Here is a 26,300-nt window from a genome sequence, read left to right as displayed (position 1 = left end):
TATAAATCTGTGTGGGAAACCTTCAGTGAGCCGCAACAATACCACAGTAAGAACTTGCAACATCAGCTCCTGTCTCAACATGTGTCCCTAATCCCTGATGAAGGGCACTGAAGACACCTCCGCCCTTCAAAGCACAGAGACAAGTGTCTACCTCTGTGTAACACTTTGACAGTGAAGCCCTGTCAGATGTTAACAGAGCTGTACCTGACGGCCGTGGGCTAACCGTTTATGACCACATCTCCACTGCTCCACCTCCGTATTTCCCATCAGCTCTCTGGCTAATGATAATCTGTGAATCTGAAAACGGCATCAAAGGCCGGGAAAGGTTATGAGCCCTGCTGTGTGCTAATATAGTTTTTCAATCCACATCTCCAGGCTTATTTCAGGAAGAGTCGTGAGCTCAAATCTGTCGCCGCAGATCAGAATAACTTATTGACTCGTAAGATTAACGGGTTACCACACCGGGAGACAGAAGTAATCGATACCTATGAATGAAGGAGCTCAAAAACATAAATGTTTGTCAAGGACTGTGACCTTAAGTGCTGTAAACAAACAGGAGGCCTCGGCCCAGAGAGAGTGAAAGGGAGGGCGGCGTGCATGCACCGCGTGCGTTTGTGTGTGGTGACACTGATGCAGCGCTGCGAGCCAGGGGGGTTCAACCTTTTGCAAGTGGCAAAGGCAGACTTGATGAAGTCATGTTGACAGTGTTTGACCCGCGGTCAGACTTCTTTTTTAACACGATTTTGCTTTTGCTTTTTTGTTCTAATCCCAAGGCCAGTTTATCCAATATACACCAAGAGCAGCAGATGGAGTCAAAGAGGGGAAACTATTATTAAAAGTCTGTCTCTAATGAGGCAACATGGGAATTACCTCTTCTCTTCATTTTCCAACAGAAAACAGTGAGGTGCGAGAAATATGACTGAAATGCGGATGTTTAGCAAATAATGTTTACCATATTTTAGTTTAGCCTGTTAGCATGCTAACAATAATGAATTATCTCTTAAATCAAAGTACAGCTAACTGTGATGGGAATGTCACTAGTGTTGCATGTAATTGGTTTTAAATCAAAGTATTGTATACATTTGTTTATTCATTTAGGGTCTGTACTTTATTTATTGCAGTCAGGGGTGGCTGGGGTAGATTTTGTTTTTCTTTTTCCTTTTTCCATGACCCTTCCCGAAGCTACAAATATTTTTCCTGGAGCCTCTCTGAGTGACTAGGGTAAATACATGACCTTCCCTCCAGCATAAATAACCATACTTAACAGTTTCTAACTGTGATAAATGCTTTGATTTTGGAGATTTCTGAAAGAAGACATGCCTGTAAACCCCATTTGTGGGTTCTGGTATTTAATCCTTTGAAACCTGGATTGACATTACTTCTCTTGTAGTGCATTCAAACGCCTTTTACAAGTTTTTAAACCTTTGAACCCTGAAAAAATTGGTTTGATTTATTTAAAAAACACGGGAAAAAAGGCAATTTGCACTTTGGAAAGAAATGTCCAGCAAATAAAATAATTAATAGATTTAGAAAACAAACAAAAGAAAATAAACGTGAGGAAAAATGTCTGGATTAATAATTATCATAATTATATCTAAAATATCGAAAATTATCTTTACAGAATTGATATAATTTTAAAGCAGTTTTCAGTTTGTTTTTTTATTTTATTTTTTTGGTTTTGTATGTTTGGGGCTTTCGTGCTAACTTTGAGGTAATGTTGTTCTACTTTTTACTGCTATCCTGCTAATTTCAAGATTATTTCCTCTTAAGTCTTCATTGTCTTCCTTCCATGTTTTTGCCCAGGTGTCAAAGGGTTAAAATAAATACAAAATACTGCAATTTAAAGTTGAATGTCCCTACCGAAAGCCAAATCAAAGGTCCTAACTCCCTCCCCAGTGCTTAAAAAATTATTAGAAGTTCCTCCCCCGCTTTACACCAGCCCTCCCCTCTTATAAATAACAAACAGTCCCTAATAATCATCATATTCACTACGTTAGTTCGACATGTTAACATGCCAATAATGTTATAAAATAATGTGTTTTTAAATTCAGGTAGTGGGCACACCTATTTTTTATTTATAGCCTACCTAATTTTGTGGATTTATCACCTTTGTACTTTTGCACTTTGTTAAAATGTGCTGTATAATTTTTTGGTCCAAAGCCTGTTATGTGGCATCTGAATAGATTCCAAGATCATATTCATTGCATTTTAAATTCTTTTTTTTTTTGGAGCCCATAGCTGTCTCTCTTTTATCTTCTGCGCGCACGTGTAGGCGTGGTTGGGGCGGGGCTTTGGCTGCTGCGTCATCTTATCAGGAAGAAGAAACGCTTCACTTTACAGAGAGCGGACAAACGAGGGTGAGTTAAACTGAAAGTTACTAAAAATGTATCACTTTAAAGCACTAACAGAAGTTAAATTATGTTATATAAGCGATTATTTTATTCATATGTACACGTGTCTTCGCCTGTGTCGTCCTGTTTGATAAGGAGAGGAACTTTATTCGGACGTAAAGTTTCCACGAGTTCAGTCAAGGACAAGAAGCAAGGTGGCACGTTTCTGTTATAGAGAATATCAATATGGATTTCTCGCAGTTTATTGTTTTATCGCGAAACGGACAGTTTTAATAGATAATGAACATTTTTAGAGACGGTTTCTGAAGAGTGGCAGGTTTCTGGTAAATTCGGCATGTAACAAGATAACTGTTTGAACAGTACTTCCGTAAAAAGTACATTTTTACTATATTTGCTGCTAATGGAAGTAACGTTAGCGCACGCTGAGGGTGTCATTAATTTAACATTAGATTCTAAATGAAGTTTGGCATGATTGGCAGACTTGTTTGTTAAAGCTGCGTATCTGTGGTATCATATTTTCTGAGCCAGCTGGTCACAGAGTCGGCTGTTACTGTCTTCTTCCTTTTATGCTATTATTGGATGGCCGCTCATTGCTTTGACAATGCAGAGTTACTGTACGGATCTAGGACATGTCAACTGAGACAGGAGATAATTGGAATCCTTAAGCAGACAAATGGCAAGATAGAACTGCATGTAAAACTGCATATTTTATACATGACTCACTGTTACTTACTATTTTAGGTCTTATGCTGCATGAAAAAACAAGCCTCTGAGCTCCACACCTACCACAGTCTGTAAGTAAATGAGAAAATATCAGCATCTTAATGTCAAATTTAAAAAAATCTTGCTTTTTATTCTCCTTAATATTCTTTTTTAATGTGCATTTTAGGAACCATAAATAAACATAAGCCAAACTAATGACCATGTGTCCTCTCCATAGACTCATCAGTGCATTATGCCTGATGAGATGTCAAGGCCTTTAATCCGTGGAGGAGGCTCCAGACATCTCGAAGCGTCCATGTCTGAAGCTGGCGCTCCAGTTATTGGCATCCTGGGGACGGGTGACTTCTCCCGCTCCCTGGCGAGAAGGCTGGTGGCCTCCGGCTACCAGGTGGTAGTTGGGAGTCGAAACCCCAAACGCTCTGCGGCTTTGTTCCCTGAAGAGGCCGAGGTGACACACACACACACACACACACACACACACACACACACACACACAGTGACACTCACCACCATATAATTAGTGTTTTTGTTTCTCTCCCTGTGGTGATAATTATATATTCACTCTGACTTTAGCCACAAGGCATAATAACTGTTGTTTTTATCCTGAATAGTAACTGTTAGATAATCTCAGTTAAAAAATGAGGTCCAATTGTGGTGTGGGAACTGAATAAAGGGCTTGATTAAACATTTTATGTTTATATCGTCAGAAAAAGGTTCTTAGTTGCCAAATTAGGGGTTTAATAATTCTTTGGCTAGTTATTTAGTTGATCACCTGGTACTTAACCCACTGAAATGTTGGAAAATTGGCTTTATTTATTTTTTGAAAAACTTAGGGAGAAGGCAATGAGCAACTTGAGAACAAATGACCCAAAAATTAGCAAGAAAGAACAAGAAAATTACCTGAAAATGATCAAAAAACAAACAGAAAAACAGGAAAGAAAAAAACGGGAAGGTTAAAAGAAAAAAAAAGAAGAGGAAATGACATGAAAAACTGCTTATAATAATTCTATTTAAAAAAGCTGAAAATATATAATTATGAGAATTAGAAGCATAGTTCTCAAAGAAAAAAATAAAAGTAGTTTTCTAAATATACTGATTTCTTGAAATTTCTGAGACATTTCCGCCAAGTTGTTTGTTGTTTTTTACCTACGCGTCCGAAGAAATCAAACCGATTTGCTCTGGGTTCAGAGTTTTAAATATTTGTGAAAGGCGTGTGAATGCAGCACCAGAAAAGTGATGTCGATCCAGGTTTGAAAGGGTTAACTGCACATGGTGATGTCTTGTGATGTTCCTGTATCATTATGTACCTCTGTGGTATGTGGGAAATAACATTTCTGTCTCTGTCCTCCAGGTGACGTCTCAGATGGAGGCAGCCAGCCAGGCAGACCTGGTGTTTGTGGCCGTGTTCCCGGAGCACCACTCCACGCTGGTGGAACTGAAGCCGGCGCTCGCGGGAAAGACACTGGTGGATGTCAGCAACGGTGTGCGAATCAACCGAGACGGGCCCTCGTATGCCGAGCAGCTGGCCGACCTGTTTCCAGAGAGCTCTGTAGTCAAAGGGTTTAACACCATATCGGCGTGGACGCTCCAGAGGGGGCCTCGGGATGGAAGCAGACAGGTAGACCACATCAGCTGACGCTTGAGGTGTAGATTCAGTGAAACGTGTAAGCGACATACGCAGTTCTATTGAGCACCTCTGAACTTTTCCTCCAGATTTTCCTGTGCAGTAACAGCAGCAAGGCCAAGAGCTCTGTGATGCAGCTCTGTCGCAGAATGGGCTTCGTCCCCGTCGACATGGGCCTCCTGTCCTCTTCTCTTGAGATCGAAAACCTCCCCCTCCATCTGTTTCCCTCCTGGCGCCTCCCAGTCCTCTGCACCCTGTCCCTGTTCATCTTCTTCTACGTGTACAACTTCCTCCGGGACGTCCTGCAGCCCTACGTCAAAGCAGGGAAGAGCGTTTTCTACAAAATGCCCATCGAGACCGTGAATGTCACTCTGCCCTCCGTGGCTTTGGTGATGCTCTCCCTGGTCTACCTGCCTGGTTTGTTGGCCGCTTTCCTCCAGCTGTTGTCGGGCACCAAGTACAATCGCTTCCCGAACTGGCTGGACCGATGGCTAACCGTCAGGAAGCAGTTCGGGCTGTGTAGCTTTCTATGTGCGGCTCTCCACGCCGTCTACAGTCTGTGTCTCCCCATGAGGAAGTCTGCTCGCTTCAAACTGCTCATGGCTTTTAAACAGGTGAGAGAAAGAGGCAGAGGAGCGTCTGAGCATGAGGGAGGTGAACGCGTCAAGTAGAGGCAAATTATCGATTACAGTCGAGCTCCAGACCGATTCAACTTTATTATGAAAATACTCGATTGAACTTTATTTCTACAGTGCTCTATACAAATACTTGATTTAACTTTACTAAAAAATGCTTCATTTAATGTTATTTTGACAGTGCTTTATCCATTGTTATTATTTAATTTAACTTAATTGTAACAGTACTTTATTGAACTTAAATAAAATGTAATAAAATAAAAACCGCAGTTTTATTTAACTTTATTTAACAGTACTTAAATTCATTTAACTTTATTAGAGTTTACAGTGCTTTATTTTTTTTTATTATGACAGTACTTTATTTGAATTTATAATTACAGTACTTTATTTAACTTTAATATAACAGAACTTTATTTAACTTCATTATGACAGTGCTTTATATAACTTTATCACAACAGTACCCTAATTATACTTTATTGTAACTGTAGTTCATTTAACGTCACTAAAAAAGTACTTTAACCTTATCATACAGCTGCCGTTGCTTTATTGAACTTTACTGTAAGTGTGGTCTCATTTAGTGCTTTAGTGCTTTAGTAGTCTAGTTTAGAGGAGATTTTAGAATAGCAAGATATGTACTGTGTATTGCGATTTTATTGTGTATTGCGATATTGCCAAAGAATATCACAATGTTCATCTGCATCTGGCTAGTTTTGCTTTCATTGGTGTATTTGTGTATCAAAATAGTTGTATACACCTTTATATAAACCTTGATTGTCACTACATGTGTTGTTAAATACCCTATATGCACTGAGGATGTATTTGTTTATTACGTGATGTCCAGATGAAGGAGGGCGGCGCGGAGGACTTGTGGAATGACGAGGAGGTGTGGCGGATGGAGCTGTACCTCTCAGTGGGCATCATGGCCCTCGGGCTGCTCTCTCTGCTGGCTGTCACCTCGCTGCCCTCAGTGGCCAACGCTGTCAACTGGAGGGAGTTCAGCTTCATACAGGTATACACACACACACACACACACACACACACACACACACACACAGGGAGTGATGTAAGAGTTACATAAAGAAAAGTAATATTGAATGTTTCCCCTACAAGTACTGTTTTTCCTCTGAATATATCCTGCAGAAAAAAAAGGTGTCAGTTCTTGTTGGACACGAGGTCAAAGACATATTAATACAGAAAGATGTCCAAAGATTGACAGTCACTTGACACATAAACATACAGGCAGAGTTCGGCATCACGCTGACGTGTGGACAGATGCACGCTGTGTCTCCTGCATGCTCACATCGCACAAACAGACACTCCTGCAGCTGCCCCAGATTTGGCGTTACATTCGGGCTGTGACAAAGCCATCAGGAGTGGAGTGACTCACACACTTCCTCCTCTCCTCTCCCCCTTAACTCCCCCCACCGTGGCCTCCATTTCTCCAGGACTGGCGGTCCGTCGGTGATGCCTTTTCCCTTTCATCTTTCCGTTCAACTAATCCGGTGGCCGTCAGATTAGTCATGTGCTGACAGGCGGCGTGATGAAAAGCAACTTTCTGCCCAGCACATCTAGACCCACAGCAGGACAGTGTGTTCGTGTGTGTGTGTGTTATCTGTACGTGTTTACGCGTTTAGAAATATCTGTGCACATGTGAGAGTTGTTCTTGTGTCGTCCTGTGTTTGAGCATCGGCCTCATGCGCACTAAGGTTTTACCTTCGTCCCTAAAGGCAGAAAACTGTCTGCTTGACATGAACATTTTGAATTTGACAGTGAAAAATTTTGCAAATTGAAGCTCTTTTGTAAAAAAAGGAGCTAAAGCAGTGGTAAAATACTACAAACCAGAGGTGTGTTTCAGCAGTTCCTCATTAAAAGTTGATTAAACTTAACAACCACACAGTAACCCCCCCCCCCCCCCCACACACACACACACCCGTAATATTACAAAACAATACTCTGCCCTGCAAAGGCTAACCACAGTAACTACAAGTACTGATCAGAAATGAGTTACGCCTAAAACTAAACCTTTGGATATCTCTTCTATCTTGTGACAAAATGTCTTTGTCCCATCATCTTCTTTTCTGAATAGCATATAAAAAATTGCTGTCACTACAAAATCCAATCAAATTCCAATGCAAACCACAGTAAATGTAGCTGATGAAATAAATATCACGATATGTCAGGGTATTTTTGTGATATTCTTGATGACAAAATACTAAAAAATATAAAGTATTTTTTATTATTGACTACATGAACATGCAATAGCAACAAAATAAGTGTTATAGTTTTATATGTCAGCAGAAATGTAACAGTTTGCCTTCAGATATTCAGTAAAAAATCTGTAATCCCTTTCAACCATTCTGGTTGTTGCTTTGCAAAGTATTATGATGTCATTTTCTGAACATGTTGGAATATTGTTACCATATGAATTTTTTTTGTCATGTTGAAAATTATACCTGTATTATCCTAAATGGCAAATCTCTAATGGCAGGTAATGTTAATTAATATTAATATTACAACAAAATTATAATAATACCTCAGGGTAAATTTTTCTCTTACATTTCAAACGGACATCTACAAATGAAACAAATTTAAACTGAATCCAGCAAGAAATGAAAACTGTTTTCCTCAAGCTGAAAAAGATAATACACTAAATTGCAGTTATGCACCATATTGCTGTTTTCGGTAATATGAAGGCAGATAGCAGTAATGAGAGTTTTAGAGCATTTTTGGGGTCATAGATCAGATAATCTAGCGTGGTTTGTGGTGTTTAAAATGACCTTATGGATTTTCTGCCAATGACTTCAGTCAAAAGTAAAAAAAACTTTGAAGCCGCGTTTTTCTCGGTTTCAGTGTTGGTGTCGTTACTGCGGTTGGCCTTTGAAGTGAGGTCCATTTCCAGCCTCAACTAATAATTCTCATAATCGGTTCGTCCTCGCTGAGCTGTTTGTGACATCAGAGAACATTAAGATGTTCAGTAAAGTGCAGCGTGACGGGCTGCCAGTCACCGCGCTTTGATTTCCCCACGTAACGATGATGATGATGCAGTGTGACATCACCTACCTGTCCAATGATTGAGTTACATGTCACTTCATATTACTTCATGTTTGCAGCTCTCGGTTCATATGTTAAAAAAAATGTGTGAACACAAACTGGATGAGAATTTTTTTCCCTCTCGTTCCTCTTGACAAAATGAACCAAAATACAGGTTTTAAACTGACCTAATTTGATTGCAGTGTTTTAATTTTGAGCGCTACGTGAGATTTTGAGGCCAAAATTATGAGCACAGTATTTTATGTTAACACTAATTGTTATAGTTACAGTAATTGTGCACAAAACCTCCTGTCAAAACAGCCCGAACTGTGGTAGCTACATTGTTTATAATTCCACGTATTGCTGCCCTATAATGTTGTACTGAAAAGAAACAGCAAAAAGGTGCCATCGATTAGTCTTAAGGAATGCTATAATCTTAATGATTGTCACCAAATTACAACAAAAAACCAACAATACTTTACAACTTACCCAGTGTGTGACAAAAAGATGGTTTATATATGATGGTTTCATTTAAAAAATGGCAAAAAAAAAAATCCTGAAACAGCAGGATCTGTAGGTTAAGCAAATGTTACATAAACTGAAGGAAATAAAGCATTTGTTGGGGACTACTTTCCGCAGTGGATCAATACTTGATCATAGATGCCACAAAGGGGACACACTTTCCACTTGTTGTAGTTCCATCTGTTTTTTCCGCTGAGACAGGTCAAATGTCTACTATGAATTCAAAAAATTAAATTAAAATTTAAAAAAATGTTATTAGGTAAAAAAAAAAAACATTGACATTTTTTCTTTTGGTACACAATTTATATTTGAAAAAAATGGCAATAAATTGCAATCTATCATAATATATGTAATCATAATACTCAGCATTTTGCAAAACGATAAAAAAATTTAAAAAATAACTCTGATAATAAAATCATGACTAAAGTATTGTGATAATACCACGGGTGATTCCCTCCCTAACAGACTGCAGCTCTGCAGAAATACCAGGTTTAATCAGAAGAAATAGAGCAAAAAAAGCATTTTAAAGCTCATTTTAGTATTCAGATGTCAACGTTATGAATGAATCATCAAAGCTTCAATCTATTTGGTTGAGCCCTCGAAAGCACCGTCATAAAAAGTCATCACTGTCAAGTGGAAATAATTGTGACCCACTCTGCTCAGTCAGTGTGTGAACGAGGAAAAATTAGGCTATTTTTAACCCCTGGCCACTACGCGACTCAACCTTGGGAAGTTTTTTAATTAGTTGGCCCTGTAGGGACAGTATATGGCGCACACACACACACACACACACACGCACACTCTGGTGGGGTTCAGTCAGGTCGTGGTGGTAGGTCAGTGTGTGTCCTCAGGGTCTGCAGTCGCCTGTAACACCATGAGCTAATGTAGTGGACTGGCTGGACACAAGAGGAGTCACTTCAAGGGAAAATCTCGCTTTTTTTTTTTCTTCAACCATGTGGGTGATAAATTTGGAGGACAGGACGATTGTGATGTTGTTTCAACCTGACGCTCTGCTTTACCCCCTGCAGTCCACATTAGGTTACTGCGCCTTGTCCATGGCCACCCTCCACACGCTCCTCTTTGGCTGGGACCGAGCCTTCGATTTCGCCCAGTACCGCTTCTGCCTGCCTCCCACCTTCATGCTGGTCTTGTTTCTTCCCCTGGTGGTTCTTCTGGGCCGCCTGGTTCTCTTGGTGCCCTGCGTGGCCCTGCGGCTCAGGCAGATCCGCCGCGGCTGGGAGAAGAGCCGACACATCCGCTTCACCCTGCCAGACGACGACTGCCGCAACGGGCTGGAGGATGTCAGCAATGTGTGAGAGACACTGTAAGATGTGGAGATAAATGATTTACAGAGCGGTGGAATGTATCGACGGCTCCTCTCTGAGAGATCCAGAGACGTCTGAGCCTCTTTAACCAATCAGCTGGTAGTTCCTTAGAGATATTTGAGCAGTAGAGCGGCGGCCGTCAACCTTATTGCACTATGCATCGTCACTAATGAGTATAGTTTGTCCTTATGCTTCTGAGTTTAATTTATTATGTGTTGGTACCTGCAGCTGAAGAAGAACACTATCCTGGTTTCATTTAAGCAAAACAGTCACTGTTAGACTTCTGATGAACCTGCTGAAGACTTCAGCAGCAGGAGACTTCCTCTTAGCTTTTGCATTCCTGTCACTTCAAGGTTTCGACGTTTTTGTCCTCTTCTTGCACTTCAGCCTGCTGCACAGATCCTGATCAGCCAGCCTTCAGTAGTTTGTAAACTTGCTAGAATAGCAGCAGACGTGGTTTTGTTATTTTTGCCGTCACCGTTGTGACATCAGTGTTTCTTTTTTTATTTTAGTACTTTGAAAATTTAATATGTTGTCACATTAAAACTGTTAGGGACTGTATAAAAATTATTGGGATGTTGAAGAGAGTGAACCTTATGTTTCACTTAAAAAAACACAAAAAAAAAGCAAGACCCTCTCCGACACTATTAATATAGTTTTTTGGACCCTCCCCTCAATCTTTGCACCAATCTGCTTAAGATGATAAGCCTCCGTGGGCAAAGGCCAGTATTTCTGGAGTTATAGCCGTAGCCAGCGGATATCCGGGCCTCCTTTGTACACCAGTTATGTTTTGATTAGCAACTTGAGACATGTCCAAATGACATTTCAGCTAATGTCCATAAACGGATCAATGCAGATAAATTGTTGAAAAGCTACGTTTTCATGAAATGATAGCCGATGGATTCGGGGATAATAACAAGGACCACAACAATAATAAAAACTTCATTTATATACCGCGTTTTAAAGTTACAAAGAGCTTTGACAAACAAAGAAAACTGAGAATTGGATACATAGAAAAAATTACAGAAAGCCAGACAATCCTATTGAACACGGGCAAGTCGAAACTAGGGTAGATTGATGATTGATCAGAACTCCACAGACTATAAAACAGACACCAAAATGCTTCCATTAACAAGTCTGGGACTGTAGCCCAAATGTTGTGCAGCCATATGCAGATATCTGTTTATAGAGATATCCCAATAAGAGACACTCGTCCAAAAGAGAGACCTCATTCAGAGTCGCCTGCCCAGTTGACTTAAAAAATAAACTAGTCCCTTATATTATAAATCATTATTGAGTTTGATCAAGTCCTTAACATTAGTACTTACACACAAATGTACAAACAGTGCACATATCAACATACATGTTGGATATATATATGTTATTATATTATTTATATTTCTGTTTCACAGGTCAGAGTCTTAATTTTATGTAAACTTTTTTTTCATAACCTGCTCTTGATAATAATTCTCAAGGACAAAAATAAAGGTTTTTAATGAAAAATTTACAATATACATTTAGCTAAATACTACAATACTGTCCAATAAGATATTGTCATCATCTTCAAAACCTCAAAAGAAAAGTCCTGGAACTATTTATTACTAAGTGAAGAAACATTGAGAAGATGTGCCCAAATTTAAATATCCTCCACTTTTGGGCAAATTAGAAAGTGAAATTAGCAACTTAATGTGTGGAAAATTCTGTGTACCTCGTACTTTAGCCAGTTTCTGTGTTTGAACTATGGGCTGCTAAATGCTGAGCTCTTTGAGTTTTATGCACAAGGTTTTTTAGTTTGTGAGTTTATGGATTTAAAAGTTGCTCCCAGAATTGATCACATTAGAAATGTTTCAAGAAAGTCAGACTGTGTTCGCTTATAAAAAGAAAATTACAAAATCACCACCCCTCAGCCTAATAATTTGTATACAGTCCCTTACTCAGGTGTCGTTTATAAACTCTAAGTGCAACTGGAAAGCCAAAGTGTGAGGCGTCACTGCGTCTGCACACTTTGCTGAACTGTGTTGGTTTGCATTGTGTAGCACAGAAAACTGGTTACATAATTTTCGTGATGTGTTTCCTTCCTTTTTTCTTTTTTTGTTACATGGTTACAATATAGTGTTGTACTAAACTGACCTGCTGATAAATACCCATCAGTACACTTTTTACTAACAAAAATATCAACTGGATGTTACAAAACTTTTTTTTTTTTTTTACTGTTTTCTTTATGTGCAGGAACAACAGTTTTCAGCTGCTGTGTGATTTCAGCCTTTCTAGTTTTATGTTTTCTCAGTTTTATGCATTTTTGCCAAAGATGATTCTCTGTTCCGTGATTTATAGATGTTTAATGAATCTAACTAAAAAATGACATCAAAACTGAAATCAAAGCAGTCTTTAACCACAAAGGCATGAATGTGAAGATTTCAAATGGAAATTTCGAGAAGATAGAATAAACATTTTTTTCTACATTTTTTTCACTTTTGTGTTTATGTCAGATGATGTGAAATAGATTTTTGTTTCATTTATTGAAATTAGTTTTTTTTTAAACTAATAAAATTGAATAAAGGTGTGCAACATCAGATCATTTAATATGTGGATGCTGCCATCTTGTGGAGAAATAATTTCCCTCCCATATCCCAAAGCTAAATTGTTTTTTTGTTTGTTTGTTTGTTTTAGATAAATCTGTGCTTTAGAAAAGTTAAAAAAAAAAAAAAAAAAAGATTATTTCTAGTCAAATATGTCAAAGAGGCTTCAAAATTCTTAAAAGAAAAAAAGGTGGGTGAAGACTTCTGGTGTTATGTCCACATTGTGAGTGTGTGTCAAAATATGAAAAAAATCAGTTGTCCTATTAAAAGTGTACTCTTCCTTTACTATAACGTTTGATTTAAGAGTTGTGAAACAGAATAGCAGCTGGTCTCCTGCTGTCTTTGCCGACAGTGTGGCCTTAAAAATCTACCTCCCACTTTCTTTTCCTCAGCAAATCCTGACAGAGACAAGAGGACATTATTGCAGGACAAGTTGGACGAGCAGCAAGGTGCAGCAGCAGCAGGGTGTGTCACTCTCACACAGCCGTCATGGAGGTGAGTATCTCTTCTGAATTTCAGCCTTTCATTCAAAGTTACAGAGAAGATTTATGCTCCTATGAAATAATCTCGTGCGTTTGCTCATCCAGATTCAGTGTATGCAGTTTTGTTTTTTTTTACCTCTGCTCAGCTACATGTTTAAAGTTGTGTTAATGTAATAAAGCAATGAGTCAGATCATTGAACAAGAACAATAAAAATCATTTTACGTTTTGTGAATTAAGCATACAGCTGGTGTTAAGATGGGATACTTTTAAGATGTCTGTATCAGCTTAAAGTTTTTCTTTTTTTCATTCTGTCAGGAGTCCTTTCAAAAAGCAGCGGACGAGGCGACAAAATTGGTAAATAGACCAAGCTACAAACACCTGGGTGACCTGTACGGCCTGTATAAGCAGGCAACATGTGGGGATTGTAACACAGGTGAGTTTCTGTTACTTTTTGTGAAGGTGTCTTAACGTAGAATTTCTATGGAAACCCTGAAAATGATGTCATGATGTGCTCTGAGATAACCAGTGTGCAGCGGCAGACTGCCGCCAGGGCGCGGCCACAAAGAATGAGGTCTGACAAGTCACGTGTATTTGTATGAAAGATCCCTGGATTGACAGAATTGAAAAAATTTCAAAAAGCCAAAATGATTTTTCAAAATGATTTGTCTTTACAGCCTTTTAAACAAAAATGGATGTAAAAAGTGACTGTGTGCATATGACGAAAAAAAAATATTTGTAACATGAACATACAGAATGAGGATTTTAAAGCCCATAAAAACTTAGTCATTAATGTTTATTTTATTTATTTATTTTTTATTGCACAATAAAACCAGGACAAAAGTAAAACAACAGATTAAAAGAGATTGTGCATAAAGGCATATACAGATGTCTCACCTAAATAAACTGCAAACAATAACAAAGACAAAACACAAACAAAAGAAAAATAAAACAGTTCTTTTAATGAAATAAATATTAGAAAAAGAAAAACATTATTTGAGAAAATTAAACAAAATAAAACATAAAGTGACATTTAAAATGTGAACACTGCAGATCAAATCCACAATCAGAACTTCAGGCTCCACATCAGTCTTATTTATCTGTAACATTAACCCTTCTCAGCCTGAGCAGATTGGCTTGACCTCTGTCAGAAACATAGGAAGAAGGTAATGATCAGTAGAAGAAAAAACAACTCAAAACTAGCAAGAAATTAGCAAAAAGTACAAAGAAATTACCTGGGAAAGCAGTAAAACAAACAAACAAAAAAAACCCCAAAAAACAAGGAAATGACCATGGAAAGGTGCTTCTCTGTAACATGACTCGAAACATGTAATGATGTTAATTATAAATCTAGTTTTCCCCTAGCTTTTTTTCCCTTTTTCCCTAGATATTTTCCATAGCTTTTAAAAAAATAATAATTTTCTAAACCTCAAAGTTAACGTTGGCGGTTGGCACTTAAAAAAAACAAGTTTGTGACGTCAACCTTTTACACTTTAGCCTCACCCAGGCTTTAAGTGTGACCATCCCGAGCCACACCTGCGTGGAAATGATGCTGTCTGTTCTACTTGTTGCTGCACCACATTTTTCAGGTGGATTATCTTGGAAAAGTAGAAGTACTCACTAACAGGGTTTTTTACAAATACTTTCCCCCCAAAATTTGAGAGAAATATATCAACTGAGTACATAAAAATTCATAGTCTTCAACTTAAACCTGTGAAAAAGCTGAAGTGATGCCTAAAAAACTGCTCAGGGATTACCCGAAGTGACAGAAAGAGCTCAAGGGCCTTTTCTGAGGCAAAATAATGTACAAAATAATGTATGTTCAAAGCTTTCTCATTTTTTTCCTGTTCATTCTGAACCAAAACCCAACAGTTTTTTCTAATTTCAAAACTTTTCCAGGAATTTTGTGACTGTGTTAGGCCTGTATTTCAAAGCCAAAATTTGGTGGATAAATGCTGAATCATTTACTTATGTTGTTATTCAGCGGACTGAAACTAGTCAAATTGAAATATACTGACTAACAATACTCCAGTCAGCCTGTAGAAAGCCCATCGTGTGTGGGTTTTTTAATTGTAGAATATGATAATGATAACAGAAGAGCATCTATTTGGGCATTTTTTCTGCAGTATTTTTTAATGCTTACATGACATTTTGTTTGAGTTGTTGATGATTGCTTTAATGTCCACAGAGCGTCCAGGGATACTTGACCGTGCAGGACGAGGAAAATGGGATGCATGGGCACAAAGAAAAGGTCAGAATGATAAAACTTCAAAAAATAATATAAAGAGTATATGCAAAACATAAAAGCAAGAGTAGTTTAGCTTTATGTGAACAAATATATATTTTTTTGGTTTGCTTGTTTCCATTTTAACAGGTCTGTCCAAAAATGAAGCGATGGCCGCCTATATTGATCTGGTGGAGGAGATGAAGACAATATATGGGACGGTGTAAAAAGAGAGTATAATCTTTATTGTCCACAAAGGTGCACATTTGTCTCTGGCTCAACAAATAAATGAAACAAAAAAATAAAATAAAAGCAGTTAGTAAAACAGAAACATGGACAGGGTCATATTACAACATCAAAAAGTTTCGATGTCCGTGGTTTGACACTTCTCATTTTTTTCTCATTTTGTTCTTAATAAAAACCACAAATTGGACACCGTTTAAAACTGATTTTACAGTCTTTGGGACTTTATTACTGTGTAAAGATAGAATTGGTTAAATGCTACAGAGTATTTGGAGTACTTTGTGGTACTAATCAAAACATAATAGTGTTTAAAGGAATAGCAACATTTTGGGCGATATTATCTTGTCGAAAGCATTTTTGTGTGTCTGTATGCTAATTATATAGCAATAGCCAGCTGACGATTAGCTTTACTTGGCATAACAAGTGGAAACAGGAAATAAAGCTAACCTGTCAAAGTAAAATGCCTTTTTTTCCAGCTTCTGCTCTCTATGCTAGGCTAAGCTAACTGCCCGGTGTGGATTTTGTCAGTGTTTCTTTTCGAAAAAGTCACAGTATTCCTTTAAGTGCAAATACAATGTACATTTTGACATAAAAATAGTTTGAATTCAGAGCATCTGTACACTGAACTGGCCATCAAATAAAGACTGACCTTTAATATTTTGAATATAAAGTACATAAATACTGTTGTTTGCTCTTTCTGTTTTTAGGTGGCTAAAAACTAACCAACTGACGCAGCGTTCGCCCTGCATGGTTTCATTTTCTGTGCGTGAAAATGATTGTGAACAAACATTTTGATTTGGTTTGTCGTCCTTTGACTTTTAAACATCTTTTCTGAGTCTTGCTGTTGTTTGTTTTCCTTTTTCTGTTTTTGTTTTATTTCTAATTTTCAGGTAAATTTCTCGTTCTTTTTACTAGTTTCTTGCTAATTTGGGGGGTCATTTCTTATTTTGTTGCTCATTGTCTTCTTCCCATGTTTTTGTCAGATATCAAGCCTTTTTTTTTTTTTTTTTTTTACAGGTTTCAACTAGTTAAAGGAGAATTGTACACATTAAGGTCAGTTTACTCTTACAAAAGTGTCCAGCTCAGTTGTATCATGTCTTCTGTGGCTCTGGAGGACTTTTGTCAAGTCTGATGGACGGCAAGTTTTGGGCATGTTTTTTTCTGCAAAACTCTGATAAGAAATTCTCCAACTTTACGGACGAAAGTCAGTATACCCGCACGCATTGTCTCTTGTGGCTGTGAAGATTTGAAAAGCCTTAAAAACAGCCCAGGTGATGTCATCATGATGTCATCAGGGTTGTCAGAGCAGACTTAGGATTTCGTTTTTTAACAGAAAGCCCGCGTTACAATTCAGCCATTGAAACTCAGTCCCCCCAATTTGTGATGCATGACATTTGTCAGGGTTTATAAAACAATGCTGTCGAGTTGCATTCTGCTTCTGCTTCATCAGTTTTGACCATTATTGTTATTATTTTTTTTAATCTTTGTTCTTCTAAAGTTCCCAAAGTGTAATGATGCAGTACTAAATAACAGCAGTACACCTTTAATCTGCATTTAAATGTTCAGTATAACTTGTATCTGTGACATTTGAACAAATAATTGGCACATTGATTTCCAGATATTAGTTTAAGTACTACAAACAAGTAAGCCTGGCAATTCGGCCGCTGCATTTCATTTTACAGCCTTACGTCTTCACATAAAAACACTCCACGGATTAGAAAAATCCGCATTTGACTGCACCACCGTAGTAAACACTCAAGCTGCAATTGTATATTGTTTGGCTGCGCATGAAGCCAGGATCTATTATGTATGTATCGGCGAGGAGGATGAGAAAAAAGCCAGTTCCAGGTTGAATCACATCTCCACAGTGTCCACAGGGAGGCCGCTGGTTGCCGGGCTGCCTGGAGAGCAGGGCAGGAGGGACACCTGTGTGTGGGGAGACCCACTGTGGCTGATGGAGCCGTGATGCTGCCGGCGCCGACTGGGGAGGCGCTGAGTCAGCCTCCACCTCCTCCACCTCCTCTGAAACTCATGCTGCACCTGGGAATGAACACATCAGAGATCCCAAATCTGCTCCACACTTTAACCTGTTTTGTCTCGTGATCAGGTCTTACCTCTCCGTTCATGAAGCAGTAGAGCACAGCGACCACAAAACCCTGAGAGATGTGAGGAGAGAACGGTCGGTGAGTGTCTTCTTGTCATTATTTTGACTTAATTAGATTTGATCTTTTTTTGTACATGCACATACTTTACCTGTGTGGAGGACAGAGCCAGCTCTGCAAAGGTCCATATCTTAAACACTGAGCTGCTGACTTGAACAGGTAAGAAAACAAACAGGATGTAATGCAGACCAAACAGAGCCACCAGGAAAAATGTGGATTTGATCAGCCTCCTGAAAGACAAAAAGTTTTTTTCCTCATTGATAAAAAGAATATTTTTCCAGGCATTTGGGTTTTGTATATTATCCGTGTATTTGCATCTGTCTGTGTAAAACTGACCTCCTCCTGTGTACTTTTTTTCTGATTAACAAAGCAAATAGGAACGATTTTTATCACCTTATCCTATGCAAAATACATTCCCATTCCTCAAAGACAATGCTTTTTCATATGTAAACCACTACTGCTCTCAACTTTACATATTAGTTATCTAGTGCGACAGAGCAACAACACCACAGTGTGATCATTACTCACTTATACTGGCTGAATTCATTCCTCTGTGCATCTGGCATTCTCAGTTTATTCACCAGTATCCTCAAAATACCCAAGAAAAAGATGAGATTCATCTGTAAGAATTAAAACAGGATTATTTTAATAATTATTCATGCCAAAAGTTTTACATTTTTGAAAATACTCTTACTGATATATAAAAATCCACCTGGCAGCACCTCTAAAACGCACTAATTAACACATTATATCTCGTATGTTTCATTCTAGGTGGCGACCTCCAGGCTGACGCCAACACAGAAATGCCAAAAACTGCAGTTCGTCTAATGGCCATTTGACGCTGGCTCCTTATGAAAGTTATCTGTAACGATTGGTGGACAAAAAAGGAGTCAGATATTTAAGGATTTCCGGTAAGTACAGATTGGTATTAAGCCAGTTAATTGCCTGCAAAAATTAGCATTAGTATTATCACAGTCAGCCATAGCTCTTATTTCACCAAACTAACTAAGTTCGCGCCTCGCATTAAATTTAGCTCTACTGTCTCATCCAATTTTGGTCACTCTTGGCTCCATAAAACCAAGATGTTAAAATACCAAACTTCTGGGTTCAAAACAGGAGTCCACAAACCGGTGTGGGATGTCATATCTATGCTTAATCTGAACAAAAACTGGAAAAACAGCAACAAACAAACCCTGGCCTGGTGCAATGATTTCTTAAATTCATGTCATTCCCATGAAGTTGCCATGCAACTAACAGTCACTGGGCTGTCCTTTCTGCAGAGCCAGGCTAGCTCCTTCCCTCTGTTCCCAGTCTTTATGCTAAGCTAAGCTAACCCGCTGCTGGCCGGAACTATGTTCTTAGGACGGTCAAGGGAATAAAATTGGCATAAAATCATTTTTTTCTTACAGATATAGTCAGGAGAACCGGCACTCGAAGTATCCACCAAATCCATTCATGTCTTCTGGTTTCCCAACAGCTAAAACAAGAAGTCATTTCATAAACATACACCTTGATGATGTGTAGAAACAGATTGTTTTTTTACCCCCTTACCCTTCGTCTTCGTAAAAGTATTTGGCACATCCCCAGGAGACAATGACAATCAGAGGTAAACCTGCGAGATCAAATTAACTGTGAGTAAATATAAAAAAAGGCAGTATTTGTTAGACTGAGACGTGAATGTTAGAGCGTGAGCAAAGAGAAAGGTGAGAGTTTTAGTGAACAGGTCTCCGTACCCCAGCTCAGGACGATGTACCAGGTGAGGTGTTTCCTCAGGGAGAAGAAGGAGCGGCTCACCAGGGTGAAGAGGAAGTGACCCTCCGACAGCAGCCAGCTGTAGTTTGCCAGGATGGAGTAGTTGGAAAACATCAGCACAACCTTACATGCCGCCTGCCGCGCAGAAGAGAGGAAGGGTCAGTGAGTATTTGAGTATCAGCTGGACAAAAAGGAAAGAATATGACAAGAAGCGTCCGTCCGTCCATACCGGGTAGTAGTCACAGTGGTAGAGGTCTTCGTTGGTGAAGAGCAGAGAGTCTCTGATGAAGATGAAGATGGCTCTCAGGATGAAGGAGAGAAACAGCTGGATGTGGATGTGGTTCCTGGTACAGTGCAGCTTTCTGAGGAAGTATTAACAGTTTAGCCGTAAAGTTTTCAGGGCAGCTTCAGTCGTTTCAAACACGTCCGTCTGACTCAAAGTGGGAAGACAAAAACGTTTCTCACCTAAACAGACAGAAAATGGTGACGGCGATGGAGAGGGAGATGAGAGAGAGCGTGTACCCGGCTGTGTACATGGTCTTTACGTAGGAGAAGTACAAATGGGAATCTGGTGACTGAGTAAAGACAACAGAACATCACTTTATCACCTCTCAGACATTAACCACAGTACAATAACCGCCTCTGCGAGGGACCTGACAGGCTAAAGGAAACGTTTAATAGTTAGAATAAAGACTTTTTTAAAAATTTTGTTTTGCCAGATTTAAAAGAAAAAAAGTCATGTTTGTGTTAAGATTTTTGGCAGTATAAATGTGTTTTTTGTCAGGTAAAAAAAAGCTAAAAATTAATTCTTGTTGTGCGTTAGGTGTGGAAGATTGACATGTTCATGCTACAAATGTTAGCTGCAAATGTATTGATAACGTACTGTAGACAAATTGGTATTTTCCCATTTATACTTGAATATTTCAAACTTTGTGCAGCTTTCTTTCCTTTTTATTTCTCTTATAGCTTATTTTCTACACAGAAGATACTTTTTCACCATGTCATTGTAAGCAATATATATATATATAATATAAATAATAGTTATAGTCATTTACAGTTTCTCTTTTCAGCCACCTCATGAGATACAGTATGCAGTGTATCAGTGGTTGGATAGTTTAGTGTTTTGAGATTTGGGTGCTATTGTGTTTTACAGCTGTATACTGCATGCATAGTAACCACCCACCTCTCCCAGGAAGTGGAGTGTCTCATTGAAAGTGTAGCCGCATGCATCTTCATGTGGGACAAGCGGATCTGTCCAACCACTGACGGTGCAGTTACGATGCACTTTACCTGCAAAATAGCACCAAAATCCTGTGTGTGTCGCTGTTCTGACACTGTGCATGTGAGCCGGACAGAAAAATAAATACGTCCTGTAAAATGACGTCTGATGAGGATGTGTTTCCTGCTGGTCAGGAGATGTACAGAATGTGGATTTATTGGACTGTAAAAAACTGCAAAGTCATCAGCCCCCCTCCCCTGGTGCTCTGGTTCTTAGATAAATTATCACGAAATCTATCATCCTCACCTCTCAACATAAACGTTGCACTCCAGGTGTGTTAAATGACGTCTGTGTACACACGCGTTTTATGGCTGAATGTTTGGATAGAGATCCTGAGAGGGGGAAGCTGTCTTTATGGAAACAAATCAGCTTCCTGGCAAATAATTAACAAGTGCAATGTACTATAGATAATGGGTGTGTGTGTGTGTGTGTGTGTGTGTGTGCGCGCGCGTGTGTGTGTGTACATTGTCTCACCCTCTGAATTGAAAAACTCTGGACATGGCTGAGAGATGGTTTCTCCAAGAGAAGCAGGCGGCCAGCAGTTCAGGTCATCCCACATTCCCTCACAGTGTACACTGATATTATTTTCTTCACAGATTGAACAGAAATGACATCATTAGTTATTATTTATTTTATTTGCCAAAATTCCCCACAAAAGTTTCATATAACAGACAATAATAAATAACAATGTTTTTTTCCACTTTTGTAGTTGCAGAATACAACATTGCAAAAGCAACATATCTGGATTGATTTGGACGTTATGATTGAACAGTCCATACTGATAGTGATGTCTTCACAGATGGAACAGAAATTACACCTTTTGTTTGAACTTATTTTCAAACAAAATTCAATTTAAAAGACAATAACAATTAAGTGCTTTTTTTGGTTGCAGAATATAACATCGCAAAAAGAACAAATTGGGATTGATTTTTTTAATATAACAGGCTACACTGACGTCTTATTTGATTTTATGTTATTTTATTTGCTGGGGTTCCATACAAAAATTCCATGTAAAAGTTGGTAATAAATATATTTTTTAAATATATTTTAGGTTGCAGAGTATAACACAGCAAAACCATCATAAATGGATTAATCTTGATCCTTTCATATGAATGCATTGAACCTCATGCAAGTTTTCATTGTCGGGGTATATTATGAGATGTGACCACTAGGTGTCAGTAAAACATTGCATTACATTTCTCCAGGTTATAAAGACTTAATTCAATTTTATTCATTTCAGTGATCGTGTTCTTTTTCCAATGGGATGCAGCTATCATGCTTTATTAAACATCACCTGAATTATAACATATTACAACAGGTTTAAAATGCACAATCAAGAAACTGCATGAACTCACCTGTTGCTTGGGGTGACTTGAAAAGATCTGTCATGCACTTTTCCTCCTCTTTCACTAGATTAACATGAGGGTGACACCCTGATGACGATTTTGCCTGCAGATAAGGAGACAGTTCAACAGTTTTTCTTAAGACAAGTTCAAATGAACTTCATGCATGTGTTTTCTCACCTGATGCAACAGAAGCACTCCAATAAGTCCAACTTTTTTCATTGTGCCTGACAGCTTCCTTTTTTCCATCAAGATAGGTCCTTTCGTCCGAGCCTCATATCTGATTAGAATGAAAAGCAAGCATCCTGCCATGCAGCAGATATATGAGCTCTGAAAATCAAACACAAACCTACTCACAGTGTCGATAATCACGCACAGTATTCTCCGGGGCAATCTGATAAACGCTGATCAATTTAGCTATAATGAAATTACAACTTCATACCGTGACTTTCAAAATAAAATCTTCTTTCGTGTAAATAGGGCGCGACCTTCTGAAAAGGTAGAAACATAGCCCAAGTAAATAATGATGTTGACACAAGAGTGTCAACATCATCATGTTGTCATTGTTTTTACACTCATAAAATGATACCAAGTCATAAACAACATAGTGTGTTTGTGTTTATGCTTTTATTTTGAAGGTGAGATTTCCTGCTTCTGGTTGTATTTTTGGCAATAGACGTAGTTAAATCGCGCTTGCAGCCAACAAATCATATTCGCTCACAGGACGTTGGTCCCGCCCCTTCAGAGCACGAGCCTCACTATGGCAACAGCTGTGTTTGAGAACGGGGTCCTCTCCCTCAGCAGGAGCATAAACGAAATGTTTTTTCCACGAATATAGACGGAAAATGGCTGTTTTATCTGAACAACAAAACACAAATAACTCTCGAAAAACTTAAGTAAGTTCTGGAGTTCCGTTTTTGAAAAGTTTTTTAAAGAAAGGGTTATAAAACTCTCGTTAAGAGGCTATATTAAAGTTAGCGCTAGCACCATTAAATTAAGCTAATAGTTTGCTTAACAGTAACGGAGTTAGTTTTGTTAGCTTCCTTGCTAACTGCACTTTTAGTTCGGTTTGTGACGTACAGTAATTAACTGTTAGTTAAAATTATGAAAAGGCTATCTTTTTATATCTTAATAAAAATGACGTCGAAGTCAGCTCTCTGTATCTGACATGTGTAACTTTAAGTGAATTTATGTGACGCATTTTTTTTTTTTTTTGACGTAAAGTTGAATACAGGCAGTCCAAATACAGTGCATTCACACAGTATTCACATCCCTTCACTTCTTTTTAAACTTTTTATTATGTTGTATTATGCTAAAAATCTTTTATATTATTATTTTTTCGAATTAATGTACACTCAATACACTATAGTGACAAAGCCAGGCGCATCCCAGCTCATTATGTGGGTGTTTGGACACCTTGAGTGGAGACCAGCTGTGGCCAAGTCAGCTAATTGATCGCTCAGCTGCAGGGATTTGAGACTGGGTCAAAGGTTCGTCTTTAAACAGGACACAACCAAGACAATGCACGAGTCGCTCAGGGGCACTGAGGAAAACTCTGTGTATGTCCATGAGTGGCCCAGGCGTGCCAACCCTTCCCCTCATACCCTCAAGCCTCAAGGCTGCCAAAGGTCTCCCAGAAACCTACTGAGTTAAGGCTCTGAATACTTACCTTAATGTGATGTTTCAGTTGTTTCTAAATTTGCACAAGAAAGCCCAAATGAACAAAAAAAATCTAGAATTCTGTTTTTGCTGTGTCATTATGGGGTGAACACTGATGAGGGAAAGTAAATAAAACAATTTTAGCACGAGGCTTCAACGTTATAAAATGTGTCTGAATGCACTGTATTAACCCTGTGAAACCTGAGCAAATTGGCTTGGCTTTTTTTTTCTTCTCAAAATCATGGGAAGAAGGCAATGAGCAACACAGGAAAAAAATGACCCAAACACCAGCAAGAAATTATTAAAACATACAACAACAAAAAACAAAAAACTGGAAAAAATTTAAAAAGTAAGAAAAAAAAGAAAAACATTGAAATGACATGGTAAAACTGCTTGAAATTATAAGAATTATTTAACATGATTTTAAATATGTAATTATGAAAATTATAAATATCGTGTTTTCCTAGCTTTTCTCCCCCTAGAGATCTTTTCCTAAAAATTTTTTAAGTAATAATCTAAATTTAAACATTTCTTGCAATTTGTGGAACATGTCTTACCAAGTTGCTCATTGCCTTTTCCCCTCCTTTTTAAAAATAAATAAATAAATAAAGAAAGAATAGCAGCAATTTCCTGAAGGTTCAAAGGTTTAAATACTTGTGATAGGCATCTGAAAGCAGCACTGGAAAAATGATGTCACTCCAGGTTTCTAAGGGTTAAAGTTGTGAAGGGAACATGATGCTCCTAGTGCATATCACCAGTATAACAGCCAATTTCTACACAAGTGAATTCACTGAACTACAAATTACACACATAATAACCTGCTGTCCTTCCATGTCTCTCCTCTTGTCTTCACATTATGAATTCATAGCTTTACCAACCATATATTTCCCAACGCATCGCTGTCCCCTTGTCTGTCCTCCAGCCTTCTGTCATTTCTCTCATGAGGAGCCAGAGCTGACCTTTTTGCCAGGATGGAGGTGGCCCTCTTTGCCCCGCAGACACTGTCAGAGCCCCTCAGGAGGGGGACCCCTCTGCCTCTGAGCCAGCTGGTGGAGGAGAGCAGGAGCAGAGCCAACATTCCTAATCATCTACTAGAATCAAGTATATATGAAGCAGAACCTCTGAAACCCTCTGATAGGATGCATTAATGCTGTTTCTGTACCGATACCAAGTATTTAACCTCATATTAACACACTGTGAGGCTTTGATTTTCTTTATGCATGGAAAACCTCTTTGCAGGTGCATTTTCTGTCGTACAAAAAGCTCATTACATTTCACATTTTTTTTTGTCTTTTTTAGAAATCTATGCCAAACTGAAAAGCAACACTCTGATCCAAGCAGAGCCCCCTGAGCTTCACTTCAGTGGGTTTGAGCTGGGGAAGGATTACACAAAGATCCTGGTGAGGAAAATACCTTTAACATTCAATTTCACTGTAGCATTCACAGGCGATATTGGAAATCAAATTTTCTGATAGAGATTCATTGAAGAACATGTCACTTCATTTGTTGTGTTTGATAAGAAGTGGTAAAATTTTTCCATTTTTATTTGTATTTGAATAAATTAGATGACATAGGAACATTGGAATTACTGATCGCCATAGAAAAAAAGGAAGTTAAAAATACAGAAAGCTGAAAATAAAAAATAAAAAAACATGTAATATAAAAATATATGAATAATGATAATACTAGTTAACTGGCACATATATGTAAGTTCACATAATATTTTTTTAAATGGTTACATAACTTTCAGTTAATAACCAACTAATGAATTTAAATCAGAGGATGCATTAGCCAACACAGGACTCAACAACCATAAACACACAAATACACACATCAACATATGTGTATACACAAATAGTGCATGTTGTATATTTCATCCATTTTTCTCCATAAGCTGATGTTTTTCTAAGCTGGAGTACTTCTTCCTCAGCGGTGCTGAGCGCAGCATCCAGAGCTTTAAGCGGGAGATAGACCTTGGTGTCAAGGCGTCTGTTTGGGTTGTGTGGGGACAATATTGTGTCTTTTCCCATCAATGTTTGGTGAAATTGTGATGACACTGCAGTAAAGTGTCGAAATCATTTCAAAAATCCCATCCCATCTTAAATTCATCTCGTTCGGTTTCCATCCAGGATAAATTTGATGTAACTGAATGGGCACTGATTTAACCCTGTACATGTGCGATGATGTAGATGGATGTAAACACCAATAATATGGAAATGTTTTTCTCAAGTGCACATGATTGCATGAAAAGGAATAATTCTTTTCTCCCCCTTTCCCTCAGAAACTCATCAACATCTCATCTGAAGTCATGAATATTCATATCATTCCCACCCAAACCCAACACTTCCAAACAACTTATGTCAAAAAGG

General features: G+C 38.4%; 4 protein-coding genes across 7 annotated transcripts in view; 3 read left to right on the top strand and 1 right to left on the bottom strand.

Annotated features, from left to right (window-relative positions):
* The first annotated feature begins 2,289 nt into the window (after positions 1-2,289).
* Positions 2,290-13,260, top strand: LOC121962738 (metalloreductase STEAP3-like). 2 transcript variants are annotated; one of them, XM_042513023.1, is made up of 8 exons: positions 2,290-2,357; positions 3,093-3,145; positions 3,292-3,522; positions 4,426-4,692; positions 4,788-5,312; positions 6,175-6,342; positions 9,914-10,209; positions 13,182-13,260. In XM_042513023.1, the coding sequence occupies exons 3-7, from the start codon at positions 3,307-3,309 to the stop codon at positions 10,199-10,201; spliced, it is 1,464 nt and encodes a 487-aa protein (XP_042368957.1). In that variant the 5' UTR covers positions 2,290-2,357; positions 3,093-3,145; positions 3,292-3,306; the 3' UTR covers positions 10,202-10,209; positions 13,182-13,260. The 2 variants fall into 2 exon arrangements, with proteins under 2 accessions (XP_042368957.1, XP_042368956.1); XM_042513022.1 differs by lacking the exon at positions 13,182-13,260 and having other exon boundaries at positions 9,914-11,464.
* LOC121962739 (acyl-CoA-binding protein-like) lies at positions 13,204-16,409 on the top strand. Its single transcript, XM_042513025.1, has 4 exons — positions 13,204-13,284; positions 13,588-13,705; positions 15,458-15,520; positions 15,644-16,409. The coding sequence occupies exons 1-4, from the start codon at positions 13,279-13,281 to the stop codon at positions 15,718-15,720; spliced, it is 264 nt and encodes an 87-aa protein (XP_042368959.1). The 5' UTR covers positions 13,204-13,278; the 3' UTR covers positions 15,721-16,409.
* Positions 16,410-16,696: 287 nt separating this feature from the next.
* LOC121962935 (secretin receptor) lies at positions 16,697-22,712 on the bottom strand. Its single transcript, XM_042513269.1, has 13 exons — positions 22,453-22,712; positions 22,285-22,378; positions 21,404-21,517; positions 20,834-20,940; positions 20,116-20,225; positions 19,880-20,012; positions 19,632-19,785; positions 19,450-19,510; positions 19,306-19,375; positions 18,427-18,518; positions 17,990-18,128; positions 17,851-17,892; positions 16,697-17,776 (listed from the first exon to the last, which is right to left on the bottom strand). The coding sequence occupies exons 1-13, from the start codon at positions 22,582-22,584 to the stop codon at positions 17,591-17,593; spliced, it is 1,434 nt and encodes a 477-aa protein (XP_042369203.1). The 5' UTR covers positions 22,585-22,712; the 3' UTR covers positions 16,697-17,590.
* Positions 17,806-26,300, top strand: part of cfap221 (cilia and flagella associated protein 221) — a 31,594-nt gene continuing 23,099 nt past the window's right edge. For 2 of the 3 annotated variants that reach the window (XM_042513268.1, XM_042513265.1), the window contains exons 1-5: positions 17,806-17,919; positions 18,670-18,809; positions 24,854-25,032; positions 25,231-25,331; positions 26,213-26,299. In XM_042513268.1, coding sequence (XP_042369202.1) covers positions 24,903-25,032; positions 25,231-25,331; positions 26,213-26,299 — 318 coding nt within the window. In that variant the 5' untranslated portion in view covers positions 17,806-17,919; positions 18,670-18,809; positions 24,854-24,902. Of the gene's footprint in view, positions 17,920-18,669; positions 18,810-23,058; positions 23,169-24,853; positions 25,033-25,230; positions 25,332-26,212; position 26,300 lie in introns of those variants that run through there. The other variant, XM_042513267.1, reaches the window with a different exon arrangement.

The sequence above is a fragment of the Plectropomus leopardus genome, chromosome 24, assembly GCF_008729295.1.
Source record: "Plectropomus leopardus isolate mb chromosome 24, YSFRI_Pleo_2.0, whole genome shotgun sequence".
In the NCBI taxonomy this organism is placed as follows: Eukaryota; Metazoa; Chordata; class Actinopteri; order Perciformes; family Serranidae; genus Plectropomus; species Plectropomus leopardus.
Note: the sequence above shows the minus strand (reverse complement) of the source record. Positions and strands in the feature narration are given on the sequence as shown.